The sequence below is a fragment of the Eublepharis macularius genome, chromosome 7 (genome assembly GCF_028583425.1).
Source record: "Eublepharis macularius isolate TG4126 chromosome 7, MPM_Emac_v1.0, whole genome shotgun sequence".
Taxonomy (NCBI): domain Eukaryota; kingdom Metazoa; phylum Chordata; class Lepidosauria; order Squamata; family Eublepharidae; genus Eublepharis; species Eublepharis macularius.
The window spans coordinates 4,405,731-4,432,022 of NC_072796.1; the positions used below are offsets into that span (position 1 = coordinate 4,405,731).

The following is a 26,292-nucleotide window of genomic DNA, read 5'->3' on the forward strand; positions in this document are numbered from 1 at the left end:
TCTCAGGATTTGGAGGAGCACCCACGACAAGAGGTGGGCACATGGAAGAAAGTAACCCACAGGAGCAGGATAATCCAGAGACATTCTGAACCTCTGATGCTAAGCAATCGGTTCCAGGATCTCCCCATAGATATTGATTCTGAACCACTGGATCAAGAGCTACTCCCCCAGACTCCTTGAAACTTGAAAGAAATTTCTCAAGCCCCTGTGGATGAGAGGACTCGAGCTTCCATTCCTCAATATAGGAAAAGGCGTGTGCTGGTAAATGGGGACTCCCTACTGAGAGGGGTAGAGGGTAAAGTGTGCTGACCAGACTTGTCATCTCGAGAGGTATGCTGTCTACCAGGTGCACACATCCAGGAAGTGACAGAAAGGGTAGGAAGACTTATCAAATCCAGATTATTATCCCTTCCTCTTGATACATGTGGGAACAAATGATATTGCCCAGTACAGTCCAGAATGTATTAAAAGAGACTATGTGGCTCTGGGTAAAAAGGTTAAGGACCTAGGAGCACAGGTTGTGTTTTCGTCAGTTCTTCCTGTCATAGGCCATGGTTTAGGAAGGGAAAGGAGAATGCTGCAAATACATGACTGGCTACGTAGATGGTATCATCAGGAGCGGTTTGGTTTTTTGAACCATGGCTTATGTTTCTGAGATGAAGCTCTTCTATTGAGAGATGGTTTGCACTTCATGAGGATAGGAAAAAATGTGTTTGTTAAGAGCCTTGCAAACCTGGTAAGGAGGGCTTTAAACTAAATCCTGTGGGGGAGAGAGAGAATAATTCAAAACCTATAACTGGAGAAGGGAACCTGCAGGAAGTGGAACATATACTAGGAAACATTAACTCGCAGGTAAACACAGAAACAAAAACCTCAGGGCATATAACTCAGGGCTTCCGATGTCTCTACACTAATGCACAGCATATGGGAAACAAGCAGGAGGAACTTGAAGTCTTAATACAGGAAGGGGACTATGACATAATAGGCATTACTGAAACTTGGTGGAATGACACTCACAATTGGAATACTAGGACTGAGAGATACAACCTGTTCAAAAGGGACAGACAAATAAGGAAGGGGGGAGGAGTAGTATTATGTATAAAGGATGTATAAACTTGTGAGGAAATACATGTAATTGAGCATGGAAATTCAGTTGTGAGTCTCTGGGTAAAAATAGAAGGAATAAGAAATAATACTGATACTATGGTGGGGGTCTGCTATAGACCACCAAGCCAAGCAGAGGACTTGGATGAGAAACTCTTAGAACAAATTACAAAGTTCACAAAGAGACAGGACACAGTGGTCATTGTAGATTTCAATTACCCAGATATCTGTTGGAGGTCTAACTCTGCTAAAAATGAAAAGTCAAATAAATTCCTGACTTGTCTTGCTGACAACTTCATTTTTCAGAAAGTAGAGAGGGAAACAAGGGGGTCTGCTATCTTGGACTTGATTCTCACCAACAGGAAAGAACTGTGGCTGTTGTGGGTTTTCCGGGCTGTATTGCCGTGGTCTTGGCATTGTAGTTCCTGACGTTTCGCCAGCAGCTGTGGCTGGCATCTTCAGAGGTGTAGCACCAAAAGACAGAGATCTCTCCACACTGAGAGATCTCTGTCTTTTGGTGCTACACCTCTGAAGATGCCAGCCACAGCTGCTGGCGAAACGTCAGGAACTACAATGCCAAGACCACGGCAATACAGCCCGGAAAACCCACAACAGCCATCGTTCTCCGGCCGTGAAAGCCTTCGACAATACAGGAAAGAACTGGTTGACAAGGTGAAAGTAGTGGGCACCCTGGGTAGCAGTGACCATGACATTTTGGAATTTACAGTCCCGGGGTAAGGAAAAGCTGTATATAGTCAGACATATAGGTTGGACTTCAGGAAAGCAAATTTTAACAAACTGAAAGCTATTCTGGGTAGAATCCCATGGTCAGAAATACATAAGAAGAGAGTTCAAGAGGGGTGGGAGTGTCTTAAAAGCAAAATATTGAAAGCACAATCACAAACGATTTCTATGAGAAGGAAAAATGGGAGGAGCCTAAAGAAGCCAAGGTGGCTTCATTAACAGTTTCTAATGAATTGAGAAATAAAAAAGAGTCATTTAGGAAATGGAAGGAGGGCCTAATAACCAAGGATGAATATAAACAAATAACCTAATCTTGTAGAGTGTTAGAAAAACTAAAGCTCAGTATGAGCTTAGGCTAGCAAGAGATGTGGAAAACAACAACAAAAGGTTCTTTGCTTATGTTCAAAGTAAGAAAAAGAGCAAGGACATGGTAGGCCCATTGCAGGGACAGGGAAGTGGAAGTTTAACAGGTGATGAAAGAGGGCAAAACTGCTCAATTCCTACTTTTCCTCAGTCTTCTCCTGCAAGGAAGACGGTACTCAACATGGCAATAACAGAATACATGAAGGGGGAAGGAAGTTACAGCCCAGGATCAGCATAGAGGTAGTATGTAAACACCCAGTTTCTTTAAATGGAACTAAGTCCTCAGGGCCAGATGAATTGCACCCAAGGGTACTAAAAGAACTCGCAGATGTAATTTCTGAGCCTCTGCCCATTATTTTTGAGAATTCTTGGAGATCAGGCGAGGGGCCAGAAGACCGGAGGTGGGCAAATGTTGTCCCCGTCTTCAAGAAGGGGGAAAAGGAGGATCCAGGTAACTAGCGACCTGTCCGCTTGACATCTATACCTGGAAAAGTCTTCAAACAAATCATAAAACAGTCAGTCCTTGAGCATTTAGAAAGGAAGGCTGTGATTACTAAGAGCCAGCACGGGTTTCTCAAGAACAAGTCATGTCAGACTAACCTTATCTCTTTTTTTGAGAAAGTTACTACCTTTCTCAAGGGAGAAAGGTAGTATCAAGGCGGATCAAGGGAATGCTGTAGACATAGTTTATCTCGATTTCAGTAAGGCTTTTGATAAAGTTCCACAAAATATCCTTGTTGACAAGTTGGTAAAACATGGTTTGGATCCTATTACTATTAGATGGATCTGTAATTGGTTGACAGATCGCACCCAAAGCATGCTAGTTAATGGTTCCTCATCCTCCTGGAGAAGAGCAACAAGTGGAGTGCCTCAGGGATCAGTCCTGGGACCTGTTCTGTTCAACATTTTTATAAATGATTTGGATGAAGGAATAGAGGGAATGCTTATTAAATTTGCAGATGATACTAAGTTGGAAGGGGTAGCAAATACGGTCGAAGACAGAGCCAGGATACAGGACGATCTTGACAGGCTGGAAAACTGAGCTAAAACAAAATGAATTTCAACTGAGATAAATGCAAAGTTCTGCATTGAGGAAGGAAAAATCAAAAGCATAATTACAGGACAGAGGAGACTTGTGTGTTGGCAGTAGTATGTGCAAAAAGGATTTAGGGGTCTTAGTAGACCATACACTGAACATGGGTCAGCAGTGTGATGTGGTAGCTAAAAAGGCAAATGTGGTTTGGGGCTATATCAACAGAAGCATAGTGTCCAGATCACGAGAAGTGATGGTATCACTCTACTCTGCTCAGACCTCACCTAGAGTATTGTGTTCAGTTTTGGGCGCCACAATTTAAGGATATAGACAAGCTGGAACGTGTCCAGAGGAGGGCAACGAAGATGGTGGGGGGTCTGGAGACCAAGTCCTATGAGGAAAGGTTGAAGGAGCTCGGAATGTTTAGCCTGGAGAGGAGATGACTGAGAGGTGATATGATAACTATCTTCAAGTACTTGAAGGGCTACATTATAGAGGATGGTGCAGAGTTGTTTTCCATTGTCCCAGAAGGTCAGACCTGAACCAACAGCTTGAAATTAAATCAAGAGTTTTCAGTTAAACATTAGGAAGAACTTCCTGATTGAGCAGTCTCTCAGTGGAACAGGCTTCCTCGGGAGGTGGTGGGCTCTCCTTCTATTAAGGTTTTTAAGCAGAGGCTAGATGGCCATCTGAAAGCAATGTTGATTCTGTGAGCCTGGGCAGATCATGAGGGGGAGGGCAAATGAGTTGCATCAGTGCTTGGTTTACATGGCCCTTCTTACACACCCAGGGTGGTGCCAATCATCACCTTGGGGTTGGGTCGGATGGTGGTTTTCCACAGGCTGGTCTGGCTTGGGATCCTGAAGGTGTTTCGTCATCTTCTGGGCATGGAGCAGGGGTCACTGGGGCAGTTGGGGGGTGTTTGTGAATTTCCTGCATTGTGCCGGGGGTTGGACTAGATGACCCTAGAGATCCCTTCCAACCTGATGATTCTATGAAAAGGGTTTAGCAGGAACTGGCAAGTGGCAGTTTCTGCCACCCCCCCCCCTTTTACATTATTTGTCAAGATACAGACCCTGGGACAATATATATTTCAGAGCCCAGCATCAAAACATTTGACCACCTGATCAGATCCAACAGCTGAGCAAGGACCACAGAAGAGCTAGGTTCATAATCCAAGGGCTTGGGACTGTCAAAGTGTTTTTCTTATTGTTCTGCCATACATACCTATTAACACACAAATCTTAAGACCTATTCATTTGAGCAACTGAATGGAGAATGCAAAGTTGCCCAGCGGAGCTGATTCTGACAGGATGAAGTGCTTCTGCGATTAGTAGGGAGTCTATCTTGAGCACTACCAGCCACTCAAAGCAAGAATTTTTTCAAACTGATTCCATTCCTCACTGCTGCAGGCACACTTTCAAGAGTCATGTGTTGCTATGGGAGGAGGGCTGTCAATTGCTGCCCATGGCCAATACTGTTCAGGGGCTTCTATACGTCATCAAGTTACAGCAGGGGTAACTGAGTTGTAGCAAGATTACAGAGGAGGCTTGCAATTCAAGGCTCACAAATTTTAGAATAAGCTTTCATGCAGTACAACACACTTTATTAGATGCACAAAGTCAAACATCAGCCCAAAGACAGACAAATCTGTAAACACTGTGGGTAAAAGGCTATGAAATGCCAGTTATATTTCTATGCAACTCAAAAGCATACAAGAGTAACTGTTCAGTAAACAATCATGTACATTTCTGAATGTGCACAGAAAGATCACATTTACATAGAAATTATTATACTTCTTGTATTCCTTAGCCTTTAAACTGCTGTTCAACTTTCCTATTATGAAAGAGAGGGAGAAAAAGCTTGTGCATGTTTTTTCATATATCCAAGGGCTGAGGTTTCGCTCCATACATCTGACGGAGTCGGTTCTAGCCCACAAAAGCTTATGCTTCAAGAAATCCGTTAGCCTACAAGATGCTATAAGGTACTCTTTTGTTCACCTTTCACCACAAGTACTCAGGATGAATCTTACAAGAACAGTCCCTTCTATTCTGAAGGCATCTTTGCAATTAAACATGAAGCTGCTTGATCCCACCTGGGGACTAAGAGTTGCTTCTAACCAAGGAAGCCCAGCTTGAATCATTATGCTTTGATTCTCCAAAGATACACATTGATCAACAATCTGAAAGCTGATTGCATCTTTGCAACATACTAGACTTGCACACACTTGAAGAGAAAGGCCTTAAATAAATGTACATAAACAAAAACAACAGGAGAGGTCTTAACAGATACCAGAGTAAGGAGGTGCACAGAAGGGGAAGGGAAACTTTGATCTGCACCCAGAATAGGAAAGCTTCCCATAATCTCCAAGTAAGACTTCTCTTCTTTTTACAACAGATAAAGAGTCCAATGAAAAACTGAGGACAAAACCCCAAGGAAAAACAAACGGAGACACAGTGTGGTGGAATGGTTAGTGCTGGACTGGGCTTAAATCTCCACCCAGCCACAAAGTTTGTATGTCTGATGCTCTCAGCCCCTCCTACCTCCTTGAGGTGATATCAAGGGGAGGGAAGAGAAACCACATGCACTGCCCTGAATGCCTTGGAAGAAGGGCGTGCTATAGCAGAAACAGTTTTGTGTGGAAAGCAAAAAAAAAAAAAGAAGCCGCAGCAGCATTTATACCCAGGAATTTCTCCCTGCTATTTGCATAAACCACTGTAGATTGACAGAATCATCCTAGCCATTCTGAAAGACAAGATGGCAAATAAGCTCTATGTTGGTACTTCCCAAAAATGGGTTAGCACCAAGCCTCCTGCCAGTGTAAATCTGGCACTGCTGTGGACTACGGCAGAGCCAGCGGCCTTTCGTCAGACCAGCAGAGCTTAGCTGGCACTCTAAGCCTCTTCAGCTCTCATCCCTGGAGTAATGTTATGTTACCGAAAACCCCAGTGTATCTTTATACAGCCCTCCTAAGCACTACCGAAACCCCAGCCAGGACACCTACACCTCAGGTAAAAGGGCAAGAGGCAAGATCTCTGGCTCCATATTGTACACACTCAGAGCATACATGGAGACACTTAGTTGATGAGAACCCTCCAGGAAGGGCATTTTGCACAAAAAGGGAGCGCTACACATTCTGACAAGAGACAAGGAACAATACTGTTGAAGCACATGACGAACTCTTCTAAAAAGAGTTATAAGTACTGATTTTCAGAATACCAAGATCAAACAAAGCAAGCATGGGATGGGATTTCTTGCCTCAGGCTGTGACAGCTACAACTATTTACTCTGCCCTCTCCAAGAAGCAACTCTGTGCATTGCTTTGGTTACCCTTCCCCCTTCAACTGTTGCTAGGAATATGTACTAACCCCATCTGAATGTTGCTACAGCTGGCCAAACACCAATGGTGCCTATTGCCTTACTGGGTTAAACCCCATTACAGCAGCCCCAAGAGAGTGCAGACTCAGTAGAAATGCACTGCTCTGCAGAGGAGGAGTGCAGACATGGAGCCAATGGTTATATCCCACCTTGTGGGAGCCCCCAAGGAGAAGTGGGGCTGGGGGAACCTCAAGAAAGCCATGGGCAGCATTTAGGAGCTCTCTGATTGCTGCTACTGCAAAACATTGTTCATTATTGCTCTTGGATCTGCTTGGACTCTTTGCAGGCAGCCCTTCAACAGGAGCAGTGGTCTGGTTCATAGTGCATTGCCAATCACCCGCTGAGCCTTGTATAGACAAACAGCTGCAGTGACCAGTTCGCATCAAGCTGCTCTGTGCTTCAAGCCTGGCTTCTGCCCCAGGCTGCTGAAACAGATGAGCAGAAAACTACATCTACAATCTGTTATACATAGTTCTGCAGATGTGCTAAAATTAGTGTTCAGTGCCTTTGATTCCCCCCCTTAAATTTAAACATGCTATATTGTCTTTACATTTTTACAAGTATTATACCAATACAATAATTTCCACATGAAGTTCTTTGAAAAAAGTATTTAAAACATGCTTGACTTCTTTTTCTTAGTCAAATACTTGAGTTCAGCTAATTGTTACTAGGGGGCATAAATTTAACAGGGGGAAATTGCAATTTATTCACTAAATATAAGACAAAATAAAGAACACATCCTATTTAGAGAATCAGATAATTTTCCAGAAAGATTTCTGGAAATTTTTCAAATTCTAATTTTTCCAGAAAATCTACATCCATTCCTAGTTATCAATGCATACCTTTGCACAAATGCAGCAAGAGAATTCTTTACATTGCCTTAGCTTTAAACTGTAAGCTTCATAAACTATGGGGAAGATAAATCTTAAAGCAGCAAAACACTAAGAACTTCTGCACCCTGATACTGTGATTTCAGTATGAACATGACACCCGCCCCCACAAAAGCTCCAGAAATGCAGTGATTTCATTAAACACTTTCATATCATAGAACCTATTTGAGAACACAAACCATTCACCAGCACTGAAATGAAACATGATGCCTCTGCTCACGAAATGCTGTGTGCATGCATCGGAACCCTAAGGAGCTTTGGAAAGCCTTTCCTTTCTCACCAAAATGCATGAGCAAATCTCCTTCCCTGGAACCCACTAACCATCAGCATGCAATTCATCATCCTTAAGACATTTTTTTCATATTGACAAGCTTAAAACATTTTTAGCTGCAGTACTCTTACAGTTCAGAGAATGATGCAGATTATGTAAAAACATGGATATTGCAGAACCCAGAATTTCAGCTGCCTGATTAAATATGTCATGTAATCCTGACATCATATATTTTCATTACAGGTAGAAAACAGACAGCAGACAACTGGTGCATAAACAGAGTGCCAGCTTTATCTTCTGGTTTTTGCGTATAACAAGACCAGGTAACTGATACTCCATATACATCCAGTTTCCTTCTGCCCTCCATGCATCTGACGAAGAGAACGTGATTCTCGAAAGCTTATGCTACAATAAAATTGGTTAGTCTTAAAGGTGCTACTGGACTCTTTTTTATTTTGCTACTACAGACTAACACGGCTAACTCCTCTGGATTCATCTACATCAGCAATGTCAAATACATGCATGTGTTACACAGAGTTAAGCATGCCTAAAGTCATGGATTTCAATGGACTTAAGAGCGCCCAACTCTGTATCAGGCTGTGGATCCTTCGGTCTATGTCCATATAACATTTTTAACAGTGTATTTCTTTAATGCAAAATAATTAAGGCATAACCATGAACACAAAATTCTATTCTAAGGCTGCTAAAATAGATTTTATCCAGAAAAGGTGGTGCAAAGCAAGTGGCCAAGTTTGGCTTCTGGCGAAAGCCAATGGTGAATTGTATTTTTATTTTATTAGTGTAAAACAAAAAAGGAATGCTGACAGGGGAAAAAATCACTGTTGGCAAATCTATACATAAATGATGGACTGTGAAACTTAACAGGGTGAGTTGGGAAAGGAAGCTCTGGCAAGCTTGATGACAAATTTGAATTTGATTCTGTGCAATGTGTAAAACAGAGATGAGACACAGCCGGTTGTTGAGGGTCGATACAGACGTGCACTGTAAAAAGCAGCTTTTAAGAAAGCAATTCAGGGGTGGCTGGGGGCCCGGCAGGGGCACTCCTAAAAAGCGTTAAGCGCCACAAACATGAGGTTCCCAACGCACGTCTGCAGGCGCCCTCAATCTCGGAAGATGCCCGCCAGGCTCTCCGCTACCCCTGCCGCAGTAGACCTGGCCCGCCGCCCTACACGTGCCTATGGAAGAGAGGAAGGCGCGCTGAGGAAGCTCTGCTCGGGAGCACGGCCGGGATCGGCACTGCGGCCCCCGAGGCGCCTGCCCGCCCCTTCGGCGACTGGGACCGCCACCCTCGGGGCCAAGCCCTTCATGACCGCCAAGGAAACCTGGCAAGGCCCGCGGCCTCCGCCTCCCTCTTACGCCGGGCAACGGGAGGCACCGCGGCCCGGGCTTTCGCCCTTCGCCCCCACCCGGCCCATCACCTACCCCGCTGCCCGACGCCATCTTATCTGCGAAGCGTTCCGGAAGCCGGAAAACTTCGCTCACCCTCGAGCGCGTCATCATGTGCGCCGGAAAAGCCGGCGGGTCGCTAAGGCAACCGGAGCCTCACGTGGGAGAGGCGCGCGCTTCCGCGAAAAGGAGCGCTGCTCGTGTCCGCTCTAGCCGCGACCTCTTCTGCTCCCGAGGGGACTTTGAGGCGTGGGGTCCGGGCAAGAGCTCTTTGGCGGGACGGCGACCGGGGTAGGTGGGTGGGGGGCGTCTCCTTCCAGGCCTGAGCGGGCCGCGAAGTCAGTAGGCTGCCCTTAAGCGGGCCGCGGGCTCTGCGCCTCAGCAGCAGGGCGGGGAGAGCCCACTCCTTCACCTCCCTTGTATCTTTGGCACCTGCCTTGCAGGGGGTTCGAGGGCTGTCAAGCAAATGGGGAGCCAGGGTGTTGTGAGGCTGGAGGATTTGGGCTCAAAATTGGACTTCAAAGCCTTGGATTCGAGAGCCAGTGTGGCGCAGTGGTTAGAGCAGCAGGGTTTCTTTGTCCAGTGTGTAGCCTTGCCAGCTCCAGGTTGGGAAACTCCTGGAGATTTGAGGGGTGGAGCCTCGAGAGGGTGGGATTTAGGAAGGGGAGGGATCTCTGGGGTGTAATATCATAGAGTCCACCCTCCAAAGCAGCCCTTTTCTCTTGGGGAACTGATGTCTCTCAGCTGGAGATCAGTTGTAATTCTGGGAGATCTCCAGCTACCACCTGGAGGATTTACTAACAAAAAAACTAATGAGAAAATTGAAATTAAATACTGTTTTTTTTTTTTTACCATTGTTACTAGGTCAGCATGAAGCACATGAAATTCCTTAAGAACAGGTACAAAGCACTTTGAATATAACTGCTCATGAGCACATTGCGCTTATAATTGTACTTCTTTTTGTATAACAGATGAAATTCATTCTGTGGTAGCCTGTCCTTTTGAATTAGACCTCTTTTTCTTTAAATTTTGTGTATTTGTGCGCTTCCTGTTGATTTAGTAACAACAGTAAAATATATACACTATATAATTTCAATTTTCTCTCTAGTTTTTTGTTAGTAAGTCTGTCATGGCTTAGTTTTTTTCTGCATTATCGTGACTCTCTCGTGTTTGTGTGCAGCACTTGGAGGCTGGCAACCCTGAGAGGCACCAGAGACCCAACCAGATTTTCAGAGTAAGCTTTTGAGAGTCAGAACTCCTGTGTTCAGGCACCCTCGAAAGCCTCCACTCTGAAAATCTGGTTGGCCTCTAAGGTGCCACTGGGCAGAAATTCTGCTGAGCAACATGGCTAACTATCTGTGGTGGTTAGAGTGTCAGAATGGGATATGTGAGACCCAGGTTCGATTCCCTGCTCTGCCATGGAATCTCCCTAGGTGGCCTCGGGCCAGTCCCACTCGCTCAGCCTAACCTACCTCAGAAGATTGTCATGAGGATTAAATGGAGGAGTTCCTCCTCCATTTCCTACTGGGGAGAAAGGCAGGGCTCACCACCTTGGGGACCCTGTTTAGGTACAAAGGTGGTGTACAAATGTTCTAAATAATGTAAATGAATAAATGATGTAAATGAAATAAAAATAATGTTGGGTCCCATGGAATGGATTCATGTGCACAAAAGTTTAGCTGGAAGGTTTAAAGCCTGATTGTCTTAAAAACTCCTGTTCGTTTACGTTGCTACAGATTCATACAATTACTCTTTTTGAATTGTTAGGCCAGTAACTATCAGCCTGACCTACTTTGCAGGGTTATTAGGATAAAAGCAGGGGGGAAATGTGCACTGGGCTGGACTCCTGGGAACAAAACAGATGGATGCTTTGGAATAAATAATAGTCACACATGCTTAAGCAGTAAATTAATCCCAGAGTGGCAGTATTGTTAGTCTGTTATAGCACAAATAAATAGGAGTCTTGTGGCATCTTCAAGACTTTAAGGAATACGGCTTGTTCATATAGGTGCTATATGAATCCTTAAGCACTCTTGGGCTGGATCTTTATTCCAGATTTGTTAGCTGTGTTTAGCTCTATTCTGTCAGCTGTATCAAAAAGAGTCCAGTAGCACCTTTAAGACTAACCAATTTTATTGTAGCATAAGCTTTCGAGAATCAAGTTCTCTTCGTCAGATGCATGGTACAGAAACTGGTCAAATATAGAAGAGGAGGAGGGAGGGGAGGAGAGAGAAGATGCAATTAGGGGGGGAGAGGGAGGGTGCAACCAAAACATTCCTTTGCTAGTAAATGTAAACATCTCCTTTTGGTGTGGGGATCAGTTGGCTTGTGTGAGGCTTCAAAGGAGTTTGCCGTGTTAGTTTGTAGCAGTAAAACGGCTAGACCATCCAATTCCAATGCAGTATAAGCCTTCGATAACCTTCTTTTCTTCGATAACTCCTTTGAAGCCTCACACAAGCCAACTGATCCCCACACCAAAAGGAGATGTTTACATTTACTAGCCAAGGAATGTTTTGGTTGCACCCTCCCTCTCCCCCCCTAACTGCATCTTCTCTCTCCTCCCCTCCTCCCCCCTCCTCTTCTATATTTGACCAGTTTCTGTACCATGCATCTGACGAAGAGAACTTGATTCTCGAAAGCTTATGCTACAATAAAATTGGTTAGTCTTAAAGGTGCTACTGGACTCTTTTTGATTTTGCTACCACAGACTAACATGGCTAACTCCTCTGCATCTGTCAGCTCTGTGTCATTCCAGATTTGCTCTTGTACTGCAATGCCAAAGGCATTTCTCACTTAAGGAATTTCATTTTTAATTGCCTTTCTCTCTCTTTCAGGCTGTTTCTCCTACTGACTAGAATGTAGGGAGTACTTAAAGCTGGTGTGTGGAGATCCGGTTTGTCCCGCAGTAAGGAACTAGAGCTACTGGACTTGGTCGTGTCAGGTCTTTGCCATGCACTCTATTTGCCCCCTCCTCAGGAGGGCTTCCTGCAAGAGCCAACACCTGGCAGTACGGCTTTCTGTCCTACGGGCCTTCTCTGTTCACCTGCAAAATCAGGTGCAGCCTATTTACCAGAACTTTATCCCCATCTTTGCAGCTTTTATGTTTTTCTATTGCTGAGTTTTGAAGTGCAGGCACCAGGAGCACCAGGCTTTCACCAGCATAAGTTTAGGCACAAGCAGTATTCCACAGATCCAACGGCTAGGATCTCCCCAAAGAATTTCTGGTTCTCTTCGGAGGATTGTTTGAAATTTCTGTGGCACTTCTGAAAAAGTTCTGCCTTTTTATTTTCCTGCCCATTTCCAGCATGTTCTTTCCCAGTTTCCCACAGTTCCCCTGCCCCAATCCCCTGGAAGTAGTCATGCTCCTCTCAATCACCAGTTATTTTGCAGTTATTTTAAAACAGCACTAGAATAGCATATCAATATGCTGCTGTAATGATAAGTGTAGCGAGTTCTCTGAATTCCCAGCTTTCATTTGAAAAATAAGTGTCTAGGCTCTTCTCTTGTGGAAATACAAGGTAAAAGACAGATCTTTGCGAGGGAAGAGGCTTGATACTTTTAAAAAAAATGAATGCTGGGAATTCAGAGAACCTGCTGTACCTGTCATTACAATAGTATATTGATAGGATTTTCTGGTTCTGATTTTTTTAAAAAAAATTGCAAAAGCCCTTGTGGCCTGGTGAAGGGGGAGGTGACCACTTCCAACACCAGAAAAGGTGGCATGATTTGAAAGGGGCATAGCGCTTCACACATGATTCATAAACGGGTGTAAATGCTTTTTGAAACTGCTGTCCTCGCATTGCTTATATGGAGTCTGGGGAACAGCGGATAAAAACTGGGTTAAAATGAAGATTTGAAAGGGCCTTAAGTATTGCGCTGGCCTTTTTAGTGGCAAATGCATCGTTCTCCGGCCGTGAAAGCCTTCGACAATATATCAAATGCACAGTGTTTAGAACAATTTCAAATAGTAGTTGGTGTGAACGTACGAAGTCTGAAATATAAAGAAATTACGACTGGCCCAAATTTTTTCACATTTCACCAGAAAATACACATGCTGGACAGTAGTTGAACTTCAAGTATTCGCAGACAAGAAAACGTTTGAAATGTTCAAGTTAAAAGTAAAAATAATTTCATGCATTCTTTAATTTGGAAAAGATTGATAATAGAGGACTTTGGAAGGCATATTTTATTCTTTATGTTTAAAGAACAGTTTCGCTTTTATTAACACAGCATTGAGTCTGATCATTCTAGGAATTATTGTTACAGGTATTATTATGTTGTGATAGGATTCTGCATCAGGCTAGTTGAAAATAACAGTTGGCTACTAAGCCTAGCCACAGTTTCTGGGCACAACTCAAGCAACCTTCCTCTTATGCTAGGGGGAATCTTCGTCACTCTGAGTTCTGGGAGAGTTTGGCATCTGGAGTACAGATTCCATGTGCTCAGAATTCTGGACAGATTCCTTCAGCCCTCTGTGTCCTGGTTTCAATAATGGTCTCCAACCCGTACTGAACGTTACCTAGCAACAAATTGTGAAACCATTGCCACATCAACAATATTAGCAGAGCATTTATTTGGAATATCTTCCATTTTACTATAGCCACAAAGCACTCTGCAACAGCACATTTTTTTCCATTCAGCCAAGTGCTGCCATTGAGTGCTTTAAACAATGGAGGCCATAGATCAGTAGAAGAGCGCATGCTTTTCATGTATGCATGAAGTCCTGGGGGCAAGGATCTTGGGGAAAGGGATATCTGCCTGAAATCTTGAAGGTTTACTGAGAGATCATCCTGGTCTGATTCAATATGACCGCTTTACGTGCGTTGGCATAGTGGTCAGCAGGACTAATGGTGCCATTTTATATAAGTAAAAGCAGATCTATGTCTTCTCATTTGTTACCAATGCAATCTTGAATATATAGAATAAACCTCTTCCAAGATACTCTTTTTTGTTCCCTAATTCACCATTTAGAATGGTTTTAATGTCGCAGATTTGGATTTGCAGAAGAACTGTATTGTGTGGTGATAATGGGCTGTTTGGGGCTCAGTTTTTTCTTCCGTTTGTTACAATTTTCCTAGGTCACTGAAGAAGCAGTAAATCAGCCGTCATCACTGGGAGCCAATGCCAGGAGGAAGGCAAATCTCATTCTCAAAACTCCCAAGGTAATGCTCCGTCCCAGTTGCCCATCTGCGTCTATTTTTGCCACTTCCTCTCTCAGCGCACCCTTGAAGTGGCGCTTGGCTCCTCTGGAACAAACTGCCCCTCCTCCCTCAAGAGGAGGCTGCTGTTTCCCACATAAGGGGCAGCTTTTTCCCACCAGCTTTGCTGGCTGCTTTTTCCAATTTTGTCCTCTCTTCCAATCACTTCCTATTATTTGCAGCTGTGCTTGATTCTTGTCACAAGCTTTTTGGCATATATCCAGATATTCAGTGTTCAACAATTAAAGCAGCTGGAAACTCTTCAGCTGTTGGCTGCCACCGCTGTTGCAACTGTGTAGTTTTTATTGAGTGTTTTATTTTTAAAACTGCTTTTTCCAAAGCTCCCATTTGGTCTCTGCTTGGACTTTCAGGGCACCAGGGATTTTAGCCCCAAGCAGATGGCCCTCCGGGAGAAGATCTTCAGCAGCATCATCAGCTGCTTCAAGCGTCACGGAGCGGTCACGATTGACACCCCTGTGTTTGAGCTGAAGGTGAGGAGAATCAGGGCTCCCCGTGCTCTTGGCAGCAGTACTGGCTATCCTTGGGCCTGTGGCCTGCTTCTGCGGAAGGCTGTAGTCGTTACCATGCGCTTCTGTTTCCTTGAATTCAACAGCACCTGTTTCCGTGGGGGCCCCCCTTGAAGCAGTTTGTGCAGACTCACTCCAAATTTTTATGAAGCAGCTGTTTGGGCTGGCTTGAAAGCAGCTGTAACTTATGTAAATCTAACAAGAATAAAGAGGAAGGTGAAGATTAGCCATTCATTACAGACATATATAAAACTACACTATATTAAACACGGCTTGATATAAACTAAGATAACAGTGTGTTTCTTTTTTTTCTTCAAGGACCTCTTATTGGACAGTCACTTGGAGCAGTCAAAGCTGGTGTATGACCTGAAAGATCAAGGCGGGGAGCTGCTGTCTCTTCGCTACGACTTGACTGTATCCAGCCAGAGGTCCCTTGTCCGAAAACACTCTTGTGGAGGGAGGTGGTGTGTTGATCTCTTCGTGGAATTGGACTTGTACCTGCGGCCCTGTCTGGAGAAGGGAACTCTTGTTGTATTGTCTGTGCTGATGATTTACTTCTCTGGTGTGCTTTACATGAGAGCCAGTGTAGCACAGCAGTTAAGTGGTTCAGCAGCAAATCAACCCTCTGCTGGTTTGAATCCCACTCCTGCCCTGAGCTCAGTAGGTGGCCTTGGGTCAGCCACTCCTCTCTGCCCCAGCTCCCCAGCTGTATTGTGGGGATAATAATAGCAGTGACAGTTCACCGTTCTGGGTGGGGCACTAATCTGTCTAGAAGAGTGGTATATAAGCACAGTTAACTGTGATGGTGCTGCCATTGTAAACCATTTTGGGGGTTGGAGATGGACGTCATTTTGGGCAGTGGGTCACAGTTATGAGAAACACATACCAATAGTCATCTTGCAGTCATCACTGGTCGCCGGTACATTTCTGAGCACACTTTAACATGCTGAAGCAGGCCATTAAAGCCTGACATGATCTAGGGCCAGTATACTTAGACCGTGCCTTCTTCCAAATGAGCTGCTTCAACAGGGGTCTTGTGGGGAAGGGGTTGCTCTGCATTCTCTCTTTTAGGAAGATTCGTAGAGAAAGCACACACTATTTTCTCGGTAGCTTTTCAGGGCCGTTCCTAAAGAGGCCCGCCTTGCTCTCTCCTTACTGAGATTTAGGAGAATGATAAAAACCAATCTGATCTGCTATGTTTGTAGAGACACTTAGTACCTCAGGGGCTGAACTACATGTTGTGATGTTGGGGGTCTGTGACTGGCTCTCCCATGTGTACTTTAGCCTCAAAGGACAGCTTGGGGTGGAGGATGTGGATCAGAGAGGAGCATGTACTGCACACCGTGAGGCTAATTCTTTCAAAAGATTCTCGGAGGATCCTGCTGCTACTTCATGATGGCAGCCTTCAGGCCACTGATGAAACAGAAATCTCTAATTTTTCCTGTTCTGGGTGAATTTCCTTGACACTTATCCTCAGGTGCCATTTGCCCGTTATTTAGCTATGAACAAAATCATGCATTTTAAGCGATACCATATTGCCAAAGTCTACAGGCGTGACCACCCGTCCGTGGCAAGAGGGCGCTATCGAGAATTCTGCCAGTGTGTGAGTATTTCCGGGCTGCTGACCTCCCGAGAGCAGAGTGTTCTGCGTGTCTTCTCCCCTTGAAGCTTGGACTGAGGCCGAAGGGCTCTGTGCATGGAACGGGATGGAGGGATGGGAGGAATCTGGGCTATGAAACGAAAGGAGGCTTCCCTCTCTTTGTACTATTGGGAGGCTGTACTACCGGGAGACTGCAGCTGTGTGCCAAGTATCCCAGGCAACGCCGTTTTCCTGTCCAGGTTCTGCTTTTGGGGTTTTGACACTGCCTTCTCTCCCCACAGGATTTTGACATTGCTGGCCAATACGATCCCATGATTCCTGACGCAGAGTGCCTGAAGGTCATGCATGAGATCCTGAGTGCACTGCAGTGTGGAGAGTTCCTTATCAGAGTAAGAGGACTCGCCGGTCTTCCTTAGTCCCTCTTGGCCAGAATGGGTCCCTGTTGCCTGGAGGAAACAAGAAATGGAAAGAAACCAGGGTGTAAACAAGAGGGGCAGAGGTGGTTGCGTTTATCAACAGGCTCCTGTGTGGTTTCTGTCAAATGTTCCTCTTTTTACCCCCAGATCAATGACAGGCGTATTTTGAAAGGGATCTTTACTGTATGTGGTGTTCCTGATGCCAAGTTTGAAATGGCTTGCTCTACTCTTGACAAACTGGGCAAGGTAAATACTCTTCCATCCAATCTTTTCGGCCTTGGCTATGTCTTAGGGTATGCACCAAATAAGCAGAATACTTATTCCAGATTGGCCTGGGCTAGCCAGCACTCTCCATGTCTATACCACACCTGTGTTTGCAGAGCTGAATGTTCCATTGTGCGTTGCTAGCAAGGAAATCTAGCCATCAGCTGCTTCATGGGGATTGAATTGTTGTAGCCAAGGCTATGCTGAGCTCTGCCATCTCCCATCTCTTCTGCAGGTGAGCTGGGAGGAAGTGAAAACGGAGATGGTCCAAGAAAAGGGACTTCTGCCTGAAGTCGCAGAGAGTATTGGCAAATATGTTCAGTTCTCTGGTGAGTTTCAGTGCTGGCATAAAGTAGAAGGCGGCAGCCAGGCTGGCTGAGATTGCTTAGGGGTTCCCCTCCCAGCCTTGCCTTCTCGTGATTTTTCAAAGCCCAGGCGGCAAAGTGGAAATCCAAAGCATATTGGATTCAGTAAAGGAACAGTAGCTGTGAGCCAGGTTGAGATGCATGGAGGAAGGAGGGGCTATGCTTCAGTGATAGCATTCATGATTTGTGTGCAGAAGATCCTGAGTCCAGTCCTTGGTGACTCCAGTTAAAGCAGTGGAGCTCACTTCACGGCTCGTGGAGAGCCTGTTCCCAATTACCATTAACCCAAAGAGCCCCACATTCCTGGCATTATTCTTGCACCTCGGGGAGGCTCTCGACCTACCTGTTTCTCCGGCAGCAGCTGTTTCAAGGGGGAAGCAACCTACCAACCACAGGCCCCACCAGGCAAGGGCCTTGCCCGCATTCCTGAAATATTGGGCAGGTGCCACATAGGGCAACAGTGCTCAGAAGAGCCGCAGGTGACAGATCAAACAGCCACATGTGTTCCTGGGCCACTGAGTGAGTATCGCTGAGTTCAGGTATCTCTGGTAGCAGGTACCGAGAAACTCCTCTCTTGGGCTGAGATCCCGAAAAGACTGTGCCAGTCAGAGAAGGTTTGCCTCAGTGTAAAGCGTATTTCTGTATGCTGACAGCTAATGCCATCTTCCTCCCCATGCATGTCTCTCTTCTGCAGGGGGATGGGGACTGATTGACCAGTTGTGCCAGGATCCAAAGCTATCTGAGAGTCAGCTAGCCATGGAAGGGCTAGAAGATATGAAGCTGCTCTTTGAGTACCTTACCTTGTTCGGCATCATTAACCAGGTGTGTTGAGCTGCTTGGACATCCAGTCTGAGCCTGCCAGGATCCTCCAGCTTTCCCCTGCTAATGCGGTTCCTGGCCTGTACCACAGATCTCCTTGGACTTGAGTCTGGCTCGTGGCATGGATTACTACAGCGGGGTGATCTATGAGGCTGTCCTGCTGCACCAGTCAAGCAGCCACTGCAAGGAGCCTATCCGTGTGGACAGCGTGGCCGGAGGTGGACGTTATGACGGGCTTGTAGCATCATTTAATCCAAAGGGGCAGAAGGTGCCCTGTGTAGGAGTTAGCATTGGTGTGGAAAGGATCTTCTCCGTCATGGAGCAGAATATTGAAGTAAGGCTTATACTTAATGCATCATCCAAATGTATTGAGGGAGCAACTAGAACCAAGTTCTTATTTTTGTATTTGTACACTTACTGCAATTAAGAGTGTGTGGTACATAATACAGGACTTTCAGGAGAGTAGGCATAGGTGTAGTCAGGGCTTTTTTTCAGCGGGAACGTTGTGGAACAGAGTTCCGGAACTGCTTGAAAATGGTCACATGGCCAGTGGCCTCGCCCCCTGATCTCCAGACAGAGGGGAGTTGAGATTGCCCTCCACGCAGCCGAGCGGCACGAAGGGCAATCTAAACTCCCCTCTGTCTGGAGATCGGGGTGGGGCCACCGGCCATGTGACCATTTTTGCCGAGGGCGATTTAAGCTTTAAAAAACTCCCCCCTTGTTCCAGCTGACCCAAAGTGACGTCATTGTGCAGTCCTGAGTTCCACCACCTCTTTTCCCAGAAAAAAAGCCCTGGGTGTAGTCATGTTGGTTTTTGGCTTTATCTTCTGTCAGTTGGGGATATCCACTGTTATGGAGGGACTGGTGATGTTGGACCAAATAATGCTCTGAAGGTGCATAATTTGTGCATTCTTCCAAAGACCCAGCAGGGAGGTGGGCCCCACAGTCAAGTGTCTTGCAACTTCTTGTTCCCATTTTGCAAGGCAAGAAGACAAAAGAAGCAGTGGTTATGGATTGCTGCAGTCCCATACTGGGAGCAGCTGCATTCAAGTCCTGCAAGGACTTTAATGTACGATAGTGGCTGCTTTTTATTAAACATGGGAGGGGACAGAAAACCATACTGAACAGTTGCCTGATGCCCAGCATCCCCAGCTGTCTTGTGCAACTAATGAATAACAACAACATTCAGTTTATATCCCACCCTTCAGGACAACTTAACACCCACTCAGAGTGGTTTACAAAGTGTGTTGTTATCATCCTCACGACAATCACCCTGTGAGGTGGGTGAGGCTGAGTGAGCTCCAAGAAGCTGTGACTGACCCAGGGTCACCCAGCTGGGAATCAAACCCGGTTGTAAATCTGACTAAACTTTTGAAAAAAAGCCTTCTGAGCTAGTGCCTTTACCACACTCATTATTTTGGTGATTCCTGGAAAGCAAGCCAGCATTACTAAACCTGTGAGAGATGGCGGCGTGCCTCTGTTGAACTGTAAATTCAGGGTTGATGCTAAACTTGACAGCACAGTGCCTGCTCTGCTAGGTAGACTTTAGCTTTTTGTGCGTGAAACATACTGGTTATTTGTGTCTTTAGGGGATTATTTTTATTTATTATTTTTATTTCTTATTATGTTTATTTCTCCTCCCAGACAACTTCTAGTATAATTAGCACTGTCCTGAATGAACGGCCAACTTTTCTAAAGAATTAAGAGATGAAACTGAGCTTTATAATAACAATATTCAATTTATATACCGCCCTTCAGGACAACATCCACTCAGAGCGGTTTACAAAGTGCGTTATTATTATCCCCACAACAACCACCCTGTGAGGTGGGTGGGACTGAGAGAGCTCTGGAGAGCTGTGACTAGCCCAAGGTCACCCAGCTGGTTTCAGGAGGAGGCATGGGGAATCAAACCCGGCTCTCCAGATTAGAGTTCTGCTGCTCTTAACCACTACACCAAACTAGCTTTACAGAATTTGCTGTCATTCACCATTCCAGAAATGTAATTAGCTGTTTTTCCTGTGAGTTTAGGCTTCCTTACCTGTATGGGATTCCCACCCACCCTGGGAACTAGTCATTAGGTTAGGCCTGCTCCAGAATGGGGCTTAACACTGTTGTGTGTGGTTAGCACCACTAGTGAAAGACGGAGGAGAATGGGGCTGATCATTTCCCTTCCTCGGTTTCTGAGCAGGATTCGTGACAGCCTGCACTTTGTATCTGAACCTGTTGAGTCTCCTTGGCGTCTGTGGAATTCATCTGGCTTCCATCCTACTGTTTCAAATGAACTGGATTATGGCTTGGTCTGTAAATATTGTCATCCACTGCAACTTGTTTTTAATGAGCTTTTGCTCTTCCTCTGAGATGTCCAAGGAGAAGATCCACACAAAAGAGACGCAAGTGCTGGTGGCAGCTGCTCAGAAGAACTTCCTTGCTGGGAGAATGAAGCTTATCTCTGAACTCTGGGATGCTGGTATCAAGGTAGTAATGCTAAGTGGTCAATTTGTGCCTAGGGGCTAACATGTTATGTACCCAAACTACGAGGAGGTGGAACAGTTTTGTGCACCAGCACGTTCTGTCTGCTTCATGTATACTGTGAGAGCCTGCAGTTCAGAAGCGGCGGAAGCCTGTGATCTAAAGAGCCTTTCTCGAGATTATTCTGCCCTTTCCTGTTAGTGACTCAGGCAGTCCTCACACAGGGTCGATATTTGACTTTATTGCGACCTTCTTTCAGGCAGAAATGTTCTATAAGAAGAACCCCAAGTTGCTGAACCAGCTGCAGTACTGCGAGGAAACAGGAATCCCTCTTGTAGCCATCCTTGGACAGCAGGAGATGGACGACGGGGTTGTGAAACTGCGGGATGTGGCCACCAGGAAAGAGGTCAGAGTTCCTGAGGATGCCGCATGAGTTCTTCAAGTACCGTGATAACACTTCTCTAGAGCTTTTTGGGATGCGATGAAACTGCGGTTGTGAAACTGCGGGATGTGGCCACCAGGAAAGAGGTCAGAGTTCCTGAGGATGCCGCATGAGTTCTTCAAGTACCGTGATAACACTTCTCTAGAGCTTTTTGGGATGCGATGATGGGACTTCAGAAAGATTTTCACAGTTTGATTTGCTTCTGTGGAGGATATTTTGTTTTGAAGTATCATACCAGTCTGATGTTTCTGTTTCCTTTTCAGATCAATGTTCCAAAGGAGAATCTCATAGAGGAGATCAAGAGGAGACTGGAGAAATGATTACTCATTTTATATTTTTATCTGAACTGTCCTCAGTTTTCCAGGCTGCCTAGCCATCTGGATTTGCGGTTGGGGGTGTCTGTCTTTTGCACATCTGTCTGAGGGAATGCTGGCCTTCCAAAAGCATTGAGCTCTACTGTTTTCATCCTGAATTGTATTTATCTTTAATATTTAACTGGCCATATTGGCTTTCAGGAAAACTTAGTCCAGCATCTGTGCTTCTGGATGTTGTAGCTCTCCAGGAACAGTTGAGCCAGGTGGGTTGTTCACTCTGAACCAGAATTTGATGTGGGACTAGTCCAAAGTGTGTGTGTCTCAGGAATCCTCTCATGAGAAGTAAAATCAGCTGTCCATCATTTGGTGCCCCCCCCTCATCTTTGCAGGGATTCTCTCCAAGGGGGATTGGAAAACCCATGTTGCCGTGGTGAATGCTTCAGGCATATTCACAAGGACTGGTTCAGTGAGTTGGGTATGTAATTTCTGTACACGAAAGGCAGGGAGCTGCTTCAGCCAGTGTGGGACAGGCAACTTCTGTGAAGCCGATACAAGCTGCGTGGCTGGCCTTTCCACCGTAATCGTTGGGGTGTCCCAATAGAAAAGGTGCCAATCTCTGCTTGGAAGGCATCACATATTCCAAAGATGGTGCTGCAGAGCCTTGAATGTGATTCCTTGGTCTCTGTTCAGTCTTAGTGGCTGCCCGGGCACCGGAGAACTAGAACAGATGCAATTTATGCTTTGGGGGGGGACTACATCATGTTTAAAAGGCTGAAGGACGGTGTTCATTTTATTCATAGTTGCCATAGTGTTACCTGTCCCTGCTCCTCTGCCATTAAAAACAGCTCAATATACAGCTATTAAGCAGCTGAGGTCTTTCCTAATGTGGAGGGAAGTGATGGGAAAAGTGTCACCTGCTTAGTTTCTTAAGCACGGCAGGGTCTGGGAAAAGGTGGCAAACCTAGTTGCACAGGGCACTTCTTCCCACAGAGCTAACAATGAAAGGCAGTATTGCAGGGGTAGGTTTCGTTGCTGCTGTTGAATCCTGGCACCATCCGCATGATAAGCAGAAGGGCTGCCTGGTCAGTTGGATGCCAGTGCCCTCCCCCCCCCTTAGCCAAGCCTGAATAGCCAGCTACTCAAACTCCATAAGAACTAAAGCTGTAGAAGTTCCAATGGCAAAGTGTCATTTTAAAAATATGGAGGAGTGGGACATCTTCTGACCACTAGGTAAAACTACTGAAGGTGACATGAAGTGGCCAATGTATCTGTTGCATAGTTAAGATCATGACAAGTTTGTTTTGCCTTCTCTTTTCCCTAAGACTGATGTAAAGCTAATCTTTCTTTCTTTCTTTCTTTCTTTCTTTCTTTCTTTCTTTCTTTCTTTCTTTCTTTCTTTCTTTCTTTCTTTCTTTCTTTCTTTTTCTGTGGCCTTCAATGCTGCAGATGAATCTCAACCCCCGTACTTTATTTGGGGCATTTTTTCTCTTTCTGTCGCACTGTATACCTTGAACAAGGCAATCATCCCGTTCTAATTGAACCAGCTGAAAGGCATAGTTCCTGTGTGTTCACGCAGAAAGGCTCTAATAGCTTCAGCTACAGAAAACTGAAATAGACCCCTTACCACCTCCAAAATAAAACTTTAGCTGCGATAAAGTGCTCTCAGTGGTTCCCGTCTTGAGTTCTTTTTGCTAGTTCTGGACAACCACAAAATAAGTCTGTTTTTAGACTGAAAGGGTTTTTTTTTGTTAGAGCTTTTAAAGTGCATTGTTACATCTTCATTTTTCTCTTTGGATTCATAAAGTGAAATAAGAAAATTGCCCCCTTGTGGGTAAACGATGACATAACTCCTCTCGTAAGCAACATCTACAGATGCATCAATAAAGATGCCACAAGACTCGCTTTTTCTACTCTCTGGCTGCGTTCAAGTGTCACATTAAGCCGGGATGTAAATGCACCTGGATTGTTGCTCTGCTTTTGATAAGCTCCTCCCCCTGTCCCGCTGCAAAGCACATTAAAGGACTCCTGGTTTAAAGACCCGTCACCAGAGCTATGCAAACACAGGTGTACAGGCTAGCCAGAATTAACACACACACACACACACACACAGAGAGACAGAGAGAGAGAGAGAGAGAGCGATTAAGAAAGTATGCTTCTAAACCATGTATAATCCAAGCTTGGAATCCAGGGTTATTGGCGGGGGGGGGGGGGCAGCACCAGGGGTCATTTAGTAGAAAAAGAGCTGCAGGAACTCATTAGTATAACTCATAACATATGCCACGCCCCCTGCCATCACCTATCCTGGCTGTTTTGGACCCAATCCTGGCCATTCAAGGCTGAAATTGGGCACAAAAGGGGGCCCAAAATGGCCAGGATTCAGGTGCTGCCAGACAGGGGAGTGTTCCCCCACCTGGCAGTGGCCCAATCAGGGCAGTTTTGGCCCCAATTTGGGACAAAACCACCCGATCCAGGCCGAAATGGGCCCAAAATGGCCATTTTGTGCATGTTTTGGCTTGGATTGGGCTCAAAACGGCCCAAATTGGGTCAGTGCTGGGCAGGGGAGGACTCCCCTGCCTGACACCGACCCAATCCTGGTGGTTTTGGTCCTGATCCTGGCCAAAACGCTCACCCAGATAGCCATTTCGGGCCCGTTTGGGCCTGAGTCAGGGCTGAAATGGCCGGGACCGGGTCGGTCCCCAGCAGGCGAGGGGTCCCCTGCCCAGCACTGACCCGTTCCGGCCCTTTTCGACCCCAATCCAGGCCAAAATGGGCCCAGAATAGCCAAAAATCAGGTGGGCAGGGCCACCAGACAAGTGATCTCTTAGGAGAACTGCTGGGATGGTGTTCCAGCACGTTCCCTCTCGAAATGAGCCCCGGGCAGTACTAACCCTGTAGTTGTATGTTGCTGGTAACTATCAAGCTAGTTTGTAACTAAAATTCCTTCTCTTTATTCTGCCTGAGTGAGAAGATTATTTTTCTCTTTTTATGCTTTTGAAGTGAGACTTTGCTAACAAATAAATGACTTGTAGATCTGAGAGAATTCTTGTCTGCTGTATAGAGACTGTAGCTTGTCCTTGGCTGTGGCTGAAAAGTCAGGCCTACAGTTTGCATGAACATTACTGCCACATAGTTGTGGTTGTACCACAATCCCACAGATCACTCTTGTGTTCCTCAGTTCTGACAACTCTGTAAGTTCTTCAGGTTCCCTTCATCGTCATAGCAGTCAGGGAGAACTGTGAACCCAGATCAGTATCCATACAAGAATCTCCATCTGTGCAAATTGTTCCAAAAAGATGCCCTCCTATGATGACAAACGTTACGTCCCCTAAAGAAATCCTCTCTTCGGCACAGGGACCGTGTGTTGACCCAAAGAACCGTTTAGGGCAAGTCAGTGGCTGCTGGAGCTGATGCTGTCAGGCTCCATCTCTGCCTGGCCCCATGCCATCTTTGGCACACCCCTGCTATAAGTTGGCCACCTGCGGCTCCCTGTGTTATAGGACCAACTGTTGCTCTTGTTGATGTGAGGGCTGCATTCACTGTGCAGTGCTAGAGTCAACTGGCATCTTACGTTTCTGGACTATGGATGTACCACCTTTGTCCTCACAGCAGCTCATAAAAATTCAGTAATTTAACTGCCTACAAGTTGACCCCTGAAGTAATTGTAGACAAGCACTACAGACTTCTAAATTGAGGGCGGTTCTGTGGAGCCTTTTGAGGGTGAATTGTCTACCTTTAAAGCTATGATTCTGTATGTGCTTGCAAAAAGATTGAACTCTTGAGTTCAGTGGGTCTTGCCGCTAAATAAATGAGTCTGCCTGCTTTAGATCCAGAACTGACCGTTTTTGCAGGGAAGGGACTTTCCTCTGTAACTCCTGAGGATCTCCGAGACTGCCCTTCCTAGTCATAATAGTTTCATTCTGCCTCCAGTATTTGGAGCCCATGTTGAATGCAGTTCTAGTGAAGTAGGTGTATTAGGCTGTTGCTGCAAATTTTAAAAAAGGTCAGTTACATTAAAGACTAACAAGGATTTATTCCATTGTAAATGTTCATGGCCTGGAGCCTCCTTAATCAAATGTATGTACTAGTTTCTTCTGATGAAGCTCTAGTCCATGAAAATTTATTCTTGAATTCTGCCTTGTTAGTCTTTAAAGTATCACCTGACTCCAGTTCATGTTGAATGCATATGCGATTCTCTTTTATGGAGTCCAGCTTCATCCAGTGCCCTTTTGTTGTTTATTTTTTAATGTTATGGCAATGGCCCTCTCGCAAGCCTTTCCCACCCTTGCCGCCCACCCCAAAGCTCCTTTCACAGATTTGGGGGCTCCCAGGCAGGGAAGGGCTGGTTGTCACACATCACCTGTCTAGTCTCCAGTTTAGCAGGCAGAGTGCCCTGGCCCAGATTCTCCTAAAGTCCCTTCGCTCTTCTTCCAGAGGCTCCACCAGAGAGGCAGCCCCTTATATGTATATATATATATACACACACACTGTATATACTTTATATAAAGTAATACATACACACAGAGCCATCATTTAAACCAGGCCCATTCAACGGGACGAGAATACTTGAGTCCTGTGTGTGAGATATTTTCCCTCAGCCAATGATTTCAAGCCAGCCAGGGTTAAAATAAAAATAAATTTTATTTACAGGGTGGAACTGAGTGGATTTTAAACTAATAAACCAAGTGGAG

The 26,292-nt window shown here is 45.5% G+C and overlaps 2 protein-coding genes across 4 annotated transcripts in view; one reads left to right on the plus strand and one right to left on the minus strand.

The window, feature by feature from the left end:
* ZMAT2 (zinc finger matrin-type 2) overlaps positions 1 to 9,285 on the minus strand; it is a 31,400-nt gene extending 22,115 nt beyond the window's left edge. Inside the window, exon 1 of the mRNA XM_054985098.1 lies at positions 9,227 to 9,285. Within this exon, the coding sequence (XP_054841073.1) occupies positions 9,227 to 9,244 (18 nt within the window). The 5' untranslated portion in view covers positions 9,245 to 9,285. The remainder of the gene's footprint in view (positions 1 to 9,226) is intronic.
* Positions 9,286 to 9,366: 81 nt separating this feature from the next.
* Positions 9,367 to 23,504, plus strand: LOC129333680 (histidine--tRNA ligase, cytoplasmic-like). Of its 3 annotated transcripts, XM_054985504.1 has the most exons (15): positions 9,367 to 9,481; positions 10,055 to 10,089; positions 12,025 to 12,245; positions 14,269 to 14,352; positions 14,760 to 14,879; positions 15,234 to 15,329; positions 16,393 to 16,518; positions 16,797 to 16,904; positions 17,079 to 17,177; positions 17,431 to 17,524; positions 18,255 to 18,382; positions 18,471 to 18,713; positions 20,738 to 20,854; positions 21,108 to 21,254; positions 21,554 to 23,504. In XM_054985504.1, exons 3-15 carry the CDS (start codon positions 12,141 to 12,143, stop codon positions 21,608 to 21,610), a joined length of 1,524 nt encoding a protein of 507 aa, XP_054841479.1. In that variant the 5' UTR covers positions 9,367 to 9,481; positions 10,055 to 10,089; positions 12,025 to 12,140; the 3' UTR covers positions 21,611 to 23,504. The 3 variants fall into 3 exon arrangements, with proteins under 3 accessions (XP_054841479.1, XP_054841480.1, XP_054841478.1); XM_054985505.1 differs by lacking the exon at positions 10,055 to 10,089; XM_054985503.1 differs by lacking the exon at positions 9,367 to 9,481 and having other exon boundaries at positions 10,047 to 10,089.
* Positions 23,505 to 26,292: the final 2,788 nt, after the last annotated feature.

Coding starts and splice junctions, on each gene's coding strand:
- LOC129333680 (XM_054985504.1), top strand. CDS start 12,141: ATGCACTCTATTTGCCCCCTCCTCAGGAGGGCTTCCTGCAAGAGCCAA. Junction 15,330..16,392: donor CTCTTCGCTACGACTTGACT/GTATCCAGCCAG, acceptor ACTTATCCTCAG/GTGCCATTTGCCCGTTATTT. Junction 16,905..17,078: donor GTGGAGAGTTCCTTATCAGA/GTAAGAGGACTC, acceptor TTTTACCCCCAG/ATCAATGACAGGCGTATTTT.